This window comes from Nanorana parkeri, unplaced genomic scaffold (genome assembly GCF_000935625.1).
Source record: "Nanorana parkeri isolate BGI_ZX_2015 unplaced genomic scaffold, ASM93562v1 scaffold26, whole genome shotgun sequence".
NCBI lineage: Eukaryota > Metazoa > Chordata > Amphibia > Anura > Dicroglossidae > Nanorana > Nanorana parkeri.
This window is the reverse complement of record NW_017306294.1, coordinates 1,650,809-1,661,530: the sequence shown is the minus strand read 5'-3', so window position 1 is coordinate 1,661,530 and position 10,722 is coordinate 1,650,809. Positions and strand designations below refer to the sequence as shown.

Sequence of the window (10,722 nt, the reverse complement as noted above, 5' to 3'; positions counted from 1 at the left end):
TTAAAAATGTGGGCACAACTTAATTTTTTTTTTTTTTTTTTTTTTTTTTTTTTTTTTTTTTTATAGGCATTGATTAAAGTATTAAATGACCAAGGATTTCTGATTTTGTTGACATCTTCTGCACTTCAGCGGAGCAAAGGTAATTTGTCATAGTTGTGGAGTTATTACCGCATTGTTTTTTTCAGTTTAGGTGCATTTTGAAGGTAAAACTTGCTTTCTCTTTTCAGATTTTAGTGTAAAGGATCCTTTCCAGCTTTTTGCCTTGTTTTTATTTCCTCACACAAAACTCTTGGATAATACAGGTAAGGAAGTTTATTAGGTATGTGTTTTTTCCATTTTAGGTACCAATTTAATTTTCTTACTCATGTAAAATAGACAAATTGTTTATTTCTCATACTTTGACACTGAATATTTCTGCCTATCAATAATGGTGTTAAATTTAAATATTCAAGATAAATCTGTGGTGTTTTTAAAACAAATTGATGAATGAAAATGATCCATTAGGCTACTACATCCCAATACAGTGTGTAAAACTTTTAACCATATAATTTAATATGAGGCCACTTAAACGTTACAAAGACAGCAACACCTGGTGTTCCCCCTACTTCCTTATAATATATACAACGGAATCTTTTCACCCATGAATCAAACATTTATTTATTTTTTGTTTTTATTCTTTGGTAAAAAATGTGAAGCTTTGGTGAATTTTGGGTGAAAAGACTGATAAACAGACTCCAAAGTGCTATTGGCATTCACAAAATAGAGACCTAAATTCTCATGTATTAAAGAAGGGCAAAAATGTTCGTAACCCTTGCAGTGGGGCTACCCCTGCACTGCAAATGTTAAGTGTTCGTTGTGGTCTAGGTGCAAAAAAAGTAAAGTTATACACAACCGATCCTTTTAGCCGGTCTTTCCACCCTCTCTCCCACTCCGCTCTAGAGGTCTAAGGTCCCGTGAGTCATAATGTCCTATACAGTATGCGTATAGGATGTGAGGTTGCCAAGGGAATTACCATACCATCTCTGCAGTGGGGGAGGAGAGAGGCTGGAGGGAGCACTGTAACAGCCAGCTGTCTGCAAGGATCCGGTTAATATAATTGTTGTTTTTGCACCTAGACCAACACAAGCACTTGATGAGCCCCTCCAAGGGTTAAAAAACTTTTTTGCCCAGATAACTTCTTTAAATAAAGTTCAAAAAAACTTCTACACTCCACAGGAAATGCATGCATTCTCATACATGTAGTAAAGTGCAAACAAACATTTGATGTTATCCACTCTAAATGAAGATGTCAAGAATAATAAAACATATAGTGCATCACCACCTGCGTGATTCCTCTCCCACAAGATTAGACTTGCCAGATTTCAATGACCTGCTTCAACATGAAATAAAAAGTGATTAATAAATCAACATTTCCCCCCTTGTCACGGTCCGATCATGGTCCACATAAACCGCAATATACTTTTAAACACAGCAATGGAACATGTATATAGTAATAACACTCACACTTCTAGATGCTTGTACAGCATTATTCCATCACTTGATATTTCACCATCTCTATTCTGACAATCACCTACTGTCAGTAAGCATGTTTGTAACGCTTATGTTACTGCATCTCTAACGGTGTCACCTACTCAAAACTGTATCACTTACTCTCCCCAGTGCGTTTTGTCATTTGAGGACTTTGTCATAAGACTCCCCTTGAACTCACTACCTGGGACCCTAAAGGTAGATAGCATTTGTAATTCCACAGTTCTCTCTCCTTTCATACAACTTCTACCTATACATGCTACTATTGCATAGTGTCTTAGGGCTCATGTATATGAGCACATTAAAATATTCCCTTGCATATATTGGTGTGTAGTTGCATGTGTTTATGTGTGTACAGTGTTTTGAGGCGTATGTGCATACAATAATTCTATTGGCTAGAATTATTCTAGCCACTAGAATTAATGTACATGCATACGTAAATATACGTATATCTGCAGCGTGAGATCACGTAAGGCGCTGCTTCCTGTGACTGCTAGTCTGATGGGATTTGGAGGGTGATTTGGTCATTTAATCACGGAGCTGCTTGCTGGAGAGGAATCTGCACTATACATGCATCTGATTCATTCTGTAGATTATTCCTTTTCCAATCCCTCCGACTGCTTCTTGATTTATTCCCCCACCAGTCATCAGATCAGCTGTCATTATAGGGCAGCTGCGACATAAGGAAACAGAGAGCCTTGCTCATCTACCAAGATGGCCACCCCCTCCCAGAGACACCATGCATAAAAAGGCATGGTAAGTCAGTAATGGGGGAAAAAAGATCAGCTGCAGTACTGGCCACTAGTCTTTTGCCTGCGCTTGCCTGTTTGGGCACAGCTTTCATAGTTCAAGTCCTCTTTAAAATCTGGAGCAACTTAAACTGGTTATTTTAAGGACATATCATAGCTTGTGTTTTAATGATACCTACTTTTTTGTATGTGTAAAGATTACATCTGCTGATTTGTATTCAGAGAGCATATTTTGAAATGTTTTATCATGTAGGAAGAGAACACGGGGGTTACAAATTTGTCAAAGAAGACATCTCATTGAAAATAACTGAATTACTGCCTGGCCTTCAATATGCCATTCTAGAAACAAGACAGATGCAAAAAGGCAAAACCCTTTATCCCGATGCTTTGGTGGAACAACATTTCAAACAGTTTACCAGTCTTCAAAGGAAAAGTGTCAGTATCGGGGAGGTAAAAGCAGAGTCAAGTAGCACTTCAAGCTTATCTTTTGGTCATGGAAAAGACATTCCTGATAAATGTGACCAGTTGGTTTTTTCTCGCCTGCAGTCCTACTTTTCATCACCAATAAATTTCAGTGTTCCACTGCTAAAAATGTCCACTCTCTTAAAGGAAGATATCCCAGTGTCCACTGACTCTGAGAAATGCAGCAAAAAAGTAATAGTGAAGGACTCTGTTGCCTTAGAATCTAAAATACCTTTATTAGCAACAAATAAGATCAAAAGTGATGGCTCGAGTGGAAACAACGTTTTGAATGAAAACAAAAAACAGCCTCCTAAGAAGAGAACCTTTAAAAAAGGTGGAAGACGAGGGGCCAGGAAAGGTAAAAGGAAGCATACGCAAAAAGCTGCTTTGTCTTCTAGTGCTGCCAGTGAGAACCAGGCTTCAAACAAGAGAAATGTAATTGTTGGAGACCAGCAGCAAGCTGTCTCATCAAACAGAACCACAGTCAAACTTGCCAGCGCTCCTTATACTCCTGGGAGAAAGAGAGGTTTGTAAATGTATTATGATTTTTCTCATTGTAGCTAGACCTGTGTCTACTGTCATGTTTAATGGTGTGATGCACATTTCATGATACAGGGCTCTTTATGTGTTGCTGTACTGCAGCTTGCCCTTTTAGATTTAAAATGTGAACTGTTAAGCTGAGCAAGCCTGCAGGTATCACATTTTAAACTTTCCTCCCATATTAATGTAAAGGGGGAAGACGTTAATGAAACCATGTTTTTTTTCCAAATCAGGGGATTGTTAGGTGGCAAGAAATGTGTATATACAGCATTACTCACAAAAAAAACAAACCACGTGTATGCTCTGAGTTGATACCATATTGTTTGCACCTTGTCTTTGAAGAGCTCTAACTCCCTTAAAGCTGAACTAAACCCGCCTTTCCTTTTATAGCTGAAGCCTGCATCATCTTAGTCTCTGTTTAGATCTGCAGTGCTGCCCACGTGATCAGCAGTGATGTTGGGGGCTTGGTACGGACCAAATTCTACCAAGTCCATCCAAGCTCCTGCTAAACTCTCACTGACACGGCCTCCTCCTGACCCAATCAGTTGTGGCCGGGCATTCCAGAGCTACATGTTACAAAGGGTCACAACTGTTTGTGCTTGGGATGGGAAGGTGAGGGTGTCAGTCACAGTTTTGGCTTTTTTCACTTGGCGATATAGCCAGTAACACACCTCCTGTTTTTAGAGTGGCTTGGTGGAACTATGGAACAAGTGAGCCACCCTTGGAAAGCTGCATTGTCAATTTGTAGAGAGGGTAGTGTTGGATACAATAGATAAAATGAATAACTAAACACGCAATCACAGAGGAGACGGCTCCTACATTTGAAATAAAGTTGTTTTTCTGTGTAGATTGTTGTAAGCTTGATGTCTGTTGTAAATGTGTTGTACATGTGATTGTCTGTTGTAGATTTGTTGTCAGTAGTTTTGATAATTCAGAGCATTGCAGAGGAGATTACAAGCAATGACACTGTCAGTGTGTATAGTGAGGGAGGGGAAGTAGGCAGCCTCTCTGCCTCATGGGAGTTGTAGGCAAAGAAAGATGACCAGAATCAACATGCACGGCTATTCGGAAGTGTGACTGGAGAGAACAACAACAGGAGCGAGCACAGCAGACTTTCTAAAGGGATTAAGTAAGACTTTATTTTAAAACATAAATAAATGTGGCTTTGGAGAATGTAGATGTATATAAGGAGAACAGGTACTTGAATGCATTTTTAAGATGTAACTTTTGAGTTTAGTGTTACTTTAATTGCCTTACTGACCATTACATCAAACTGGTAATGAATGTTGATATTTTATATCTGACCATTTTTTTATCTTTATTTTAACTTTTACTAGTTGATTGCCATATATCCTACAAAAAAAAGTTGTTTTTTAAAGGCTTTTACTCAGAAATTGTATTTTGGTTTAGTCAGTAGAACACCCATCTCATGTATGAATTGTATCAGATTATTACTTCTATAATTAACCAGTAAATATTAATACCTACATATCTGCATACGTGATACTACCTATCTAGCTGTTTATCTCTTCCAGCTTTGGCTGATTTTGGTAATGTACGATTAACTAAGTACATGTCATTCCTTCTCAATGTCTTCCCTTTGAAGCTGTGTTTTCTAATTATATTCCTTCATTAGGATTTGTAGCTAATTACCTTTACCTAGCCATCTATGCTGAGGAAATCTGGATAATATCTAGGGAGAGTTATGCCGCTGGGTATGCGTAGCCTCTATAGGGTAGGCTATCGTCTTGCTGTTTTGAAGATCTGAGTGGCAATACTTTTCTGCAATTATCAGTCTTCTCCCTGGAGACAATCTTGTTTTCAAACTATCCACCTTGTGTTTTATTTTCCTATAATGGGAACTTTTCATAAAAATGTAACATTTGTGGATGACTACATGGATTTATTAAGCCATCATTGAACAGCATTACAGAGAATATTAAAGTATATTGGTTGCTGAGCTGAACACGTGTGTTTGATCCCATACAATATTTGTCCAGTGCCCCCACTCTTATCGGCAGTTCTTGGGAAGATTTTAAAGTTGTTCAAAATTTTGAAGAATATTTGACGACCGATAAAATAGGAGATCTCTGAAATTATTTGCTTAGTTGTCAGAAAACCATCCGCTGCAGCAAGATTGTTTTTGAAAAATCAATGTAAATGATTACAAAAGATCATATAGCAAACAGAACACTTACAGCCTAAAAGATAGATATCTACTACATTTTAATATGCTGATGATAAAAAAAAAAAAAAACCCAAAACAGTGGCCGATTAGCCCAGACTTTGGGTCTCATAGAGTGGTTTTGAAATATTTTCTTCTGTTCATTTAATTTTCATTATTTCAAAAAATAATTTTTGTTAAATGTTTGAGTCTTTGTTTCATATTTCCAGATATAATGTGTACTTGCCTATTTTATGCTTTTGTGGAAGAAATTGATTCTAATTGAGAAGCAGCATTTGTTTAAAACTGTTGAAATTCTACTACAAATAACCAATATCAGCAATTAACACCCATTTCACTTTATTGGGGAAATTTGTTGCACCATGAGAGCTGAGATTTTTTCTTTTTTTTTTTCTCTCGAGATCATGTAATCCAGTGCACTAGGGCTGGAACCAACTAATCGCTTAATTGATAATTGATGAGAATAGTTGTCAACTATTCTCATTATCAATTAGTTGGTTGGATTCCCTAGCTCTCTCCTATATGCTGGGAGGAGGGCACAGCAAGCAGTGGGCAGGTGCAATAGCCGGCCAACTATTGCAATTGAAACGGCCAATAGCAGGCTGGCTATTGCACCAGCCCACTACCTGCTTTATTTACATTAGCTGCCATCTGCAGATTCTTGCCACTGGCAGCTGTCATTCCCTGGCTGAAGCTATTCAAGCACCATGTGCTTACAATATAGTGATTTAAAAAATATATATATATATATAAAAGGTGGGAAAAAAGTCATTTTCGGTTTTGGCCTGACAAATTCTGCTGCGGAAGGTGTGTTTCAGTGCAATTCATTTCAAAGGCACCCCAAACGCGCCTCCCACCCACAGTGTGATCGGCCGCACTGGAATGCACGGTACCGCAATGCTGAGCTTTCCAATGCAGTGCAATTGCAAAAAATTTTGCATGCAGTTTTATTCTGAGGTAAACTGTTGGTAACATTCCATGTGTGTATTTCATTTTAAATTAAGGATGGTATTTATTTATTTTTAATCTGATTTATGGAAAAAAATAATCTGCCAACTAATCGATTATGAAAATAATAATTAGTTGCAGCCCTACAGTGCACTTTTTACAGCCTTTACTACACTGGGTGCTGCAGTGACATTCAACCAATAGCGTTGTTATTAAGTTATATGTCAAGGTTGCAAAGAGTCACCAGCACACCCAGCGTAAACGGGCCTCTTTTTATTGTCGCAGTGTCAGAACAATGTTTTTTGGGGCCATGTTGGACCCTTGGATCAAAGCAACAGTGACTGTCACTGTTGCCTTGATTAAGGAATCCCATCTGGCCCCAAAGCGTCACATCATGACATTGTGACAAATCACTGTTTATTTACAGCAGTTTGTTAATTGGGCTTTGCAACTTCGATACTGAGACTTTCATGGCTTATACTCGCTTATTTTTCTACTTCTTGTGTGTTTTTGTTTTCTAACAATTGATTTTCTTAATAGGCGCTGAGGTGTTGACTGCTGAATTTGTTCATGATGACAAAGCCAGTGAAACAGAAACTACAGCTACAAACAAACGGAATAAAGTACAAACCACCGTTCTTAAAAATAAAGTTATATTGGGAAAACAAAAAAAAATAGCTGCAGCAGAAGACAGCTATTTGATACGTGACAGACCTCCAAGACGTAAGGCCTCTGATCCAGGTAAAAAGGAACCCTTAATCGTCATTTATATGTAGCACCGATAAGTTGTGGGCACTTGTAATACACAGTAGTAAGGAGTTTTCAAAAATGCACTGCGCTCTCTAAACATAAACAGTTGAAACCTCCCACCCTATATACAATATATTTATATAAATAACTCCAAATATTGCATGCCAAGCAATAATATTTGAAGCGTGCGTGTCCTTTAAAGAAGAACTCCAGGTAAAATTTTTAGTAACTCTTGCCGTGGGGCTTCCCCCGCACAAAAAGGGTTAACTGATTGTTTTTGTCTAGGTGCTAAAAAAAAAAAAAAAAGCTGTGCTTCACCCGAACTGCTGAGCCAACTCCCTGCCTTTTCCAGTCAGTGAAGCGTGTCTCCTGTGCTGCACAGATGGAATGTTTCTCAGCGTCCTTGCGTCTATACACTTGTATACATCTTGATGATATGAGGAGGGCTGCAGGGCAGGGGGAGAGAGGCTGTAGGGATTCGGTCTAAGAACAAGCCTGCTGGAAGGATCCCAATTTCACTGCTATTGGTTTAAGCCAGTGGTAACTATAGTTCTGTACTTACCTTTGCTCTGGAAGGCAGTGCTTTAGGCTCCCCTGGGTGGCTGCCTTAATGACCAGTTACAAGTCTCCCAATCTTGCCCTAGTGGCTCGGGGGACTGCTGTTCTTTGCAAAGGCTAAACTAGGCTATACATTTGAATCCCCTGCTGCAAAACAGCAGGGGATTCCTCCATTCGCGCTTTAACGTGTTGATGGAGGAATCTGCTATATTTCTCATTGAAATAAGAAAATATAACTGTTTAACCAGCTTAACCTTCAATGGCTCTGCCAAAACTGCTTAGGCATTGGTCATGTAACCTTTTACCAGTGGCAGCCAGGAGCAGCATTTTTGGAGAAATCTAAGCATTTTGTAGCTACAATTCATTTGTTTGCACTTTTACTACCCTGTTTCCCCGAAAATAAGACCTAGTACTATTTTTGGGAATTGCGCTATATATATATATCTATTATAGATAATATAAGACCTACCCCGAAAATAAGACCTAGTTGTGACCATTCCCAGGGACGGTGGTGGCATAAGGGGGAACTTGAAGAGCCGCAAGAGAGAATCAGCGGTGCCAACGAAGCCGGCGCTAGAGGAAGCAACGCGGCACCGGAGGGAGCAGAGCCACATAAGCCGATGCCTCCTCAATAGCGCCGACTCCTGTCACAGGCGGAGTGATACCAAATGCGCTCCGCCTGTGAGGAATCGATAGTGAAAGTGCGCTTTGCTCATTCTGGCCAGCGATTTGTTAGCAAATTGCTCTTGAAAAGGTACGACACCCCTAATTGGCCTAATCACCATATTTTTTTACATCAATACATGTAGACTGTTGTACATGAATAAGTGTGGATTGTTGTACATTAAAAAAAAATAAGACCTAGTGTGTTTTTTTTGAGGCCAAAAAAATATAAGACAGTGTCTTATTTTCGGGGAAACACGGTAACAGGTTTTCTGAAAACAATTACAATGCATCTTTCCATTGTGCTCATTCTTCTTTCTTTGGGTCACCTTTGTAGGTAACCGGAACAAATCACCTGAAGTTAAAGCCAAATCCGAAAATATGAGAAAAGCAGTAATAAAACCGCAAGAGCAGCCTGGGAAGAAATTAAGAAGAACAATGGAATCTATTAATACTGTTTCCTTTGAACCAGTTACCTCATTCAGCAAATCCAGCATGGATCTCAATGTGATCGCTAAGCAATCAACTCCCTCGGCACCAGTTCCTGAAATTGATTTAATGGAGAAGCGGATAAGCATGTATGAATCTCATGCCCTAAATCTTCTGGCTGACTTGGCTTTAAATTCACTCTCTTCCTCAAGTATTTCATATATAAACTCTGAGAGTGTTGCTCCCATAAGTGAGCCTGTAGTCCAGGAGACGGTCCCCAGCAGTGATAGCGGAAATGCTGTGGAATACCCACAAAATGACTGCAGTTCCCCATTACAATCTAGTGTTGCCTCCGAGGAGCCTGTTCAGGCACCTGATTGTGTAAAAAGCCAGCCCAAGGTTGTGAGCGATGACAGTCTTGTGAACAGTACAACCCAGCACCGTACAGAGAACAGTGAAAAACAAGCCTCCCACAAAGTGCTTATTGCAGCTGCTAAGGCAAAAGCACGAAATAATACCACAAGTAAGATTAGCTTGGAGCATTCTTACTCCCAGCTTCCCAGAGACGATGCCGCAGATAAATCCTCAAAAGAACTAAATGAAAATCCTTGCCAGGGTGTCTCAGAGCCAACAGTGACAAGCCCAGACAATGAAGAGATGGTGGACCAACCATCAGACTTGTTCTTACCAAGGGAATCTCTGCTTGGGAGCAGTGAGAGTGGGTGCCCTTCTTTGAAAACAGATCCACGGGAGGTGTCCAAGTTCCAGGAGAACTTTGTCATTACATTCAAATGGGAACCAAAGTATGATTTTGATCTGGATAGCAAGTTTACCAGTGATCCTTTAGAAAAAACTATAAATCGAGCTCTACATGGGTAAGTAATGTAAAAACCAATCCCCCGTATCTGTGGTACACAAAAAAAGCGGAGTGTGCAAGTTATAGAATATCATACAAAAGCAGGTAGTTCAAGTTCTGGCACTGGCCAGTGTTAGACACGATTATGATAAATACTAGTGGTGTATATAGGATTGTGTTTGTGCACAGAGTTGAGCCATAGCCAATTTGAACCAGAAAAGATCTGAAACATATTTGGCAGCAGCTGTAGAAAAATGAGCGTGTATCATCTGTTGAAAATAAAATGGTGATCCATATCTAATGACTGGTGACATGCAGAAAATGATCTTTGGTAAGAAAAGTACCCCTATTGTGATGACCAAAGAAATGTGCGTGTGAAATTTATCACCAAGTGTAATGTCCTAAGCTGTCTGTTCACAACAGGGGAGACTTGTTTAGGCACAGCAACCATTTGGGTAACTGAATTAAAGTAACTCTGTTGTAAACCTAGGCAGGGCTAACTAACCACATGGTGAGGAAATATGTTAACAGTCAAAATTACCAGTAACTCTAGAAATACAGGCATTTGAAGCAATTGTTCTAAAAGCTGAACCTGTCCTTTCCTCCTACCAAGCCTCCCTATTGGTCATATGACAAACAATAAGTTGTGGAATGAAGGGTGACCAACCACCAGGACAATGTCATACTTACTAAAAACAATTAGTAGCTGTGTCATTAGCAACCTTTTTAGATGTTTGCTCTCAAACTTAGGCCTGCTTTAGAACAAGTATAAGCTGTTAACTGAACGGTCAGCAAATGCTACAGTTTCTTCTTCTCATGTTGCGTGGCATGTGACTAGCAAAAACCATGCACACCCAAGGATAGGAGAATTCAATGGTGCAATGCAATTAACCTGCCCTAAAATGTAGAGATGTTCAGATACCAGTGCCGATACTTGGCATTTCATGAGAACTACCAGGGTCGCAACTGTAACGGGACCCTGGTGCTTCCCCACTGTCCTGAAATCATTAGTCTGTAATTGTTTTAGAAAAAATGGTATCTGTGCATTATATATA

General features: G+C 39.4%; 1 protein-coding gene across 1 annotated transcript in view; it reads left to right on the top strand.

Annotated features, from left to right (window-relative positions):
• Window positions 1-10,722, top strand: part of FAM208B (family with sequence similarity 208 member B) — a 55,252-nt gene that overhangs the window by 10,810 nt on the left and 33,720 nt on the right. Inside the window, exons 6-10 of the mRNA XM_018565756.1 lie at window positions 67-139; window positions 228-302; window positions 2,530-3,264; window positions 6,952-7,152; window positions 8,720-9,686. Coding sequence (XP_018421258.1) covers window positions 67-139; window positions 228-302; window positions 2,530-3,264; window positions 6,952-7,152; window positions 8,720-9,686 — 2,051 coding nt within the window. The remainder of the gene's footprint in view (window positions 1-66; window positions 140-227; window positions 303-2,529; window positions 3,265-6,951; window positions 7,153-8,719; window positions 9,687-10,722) is intronic.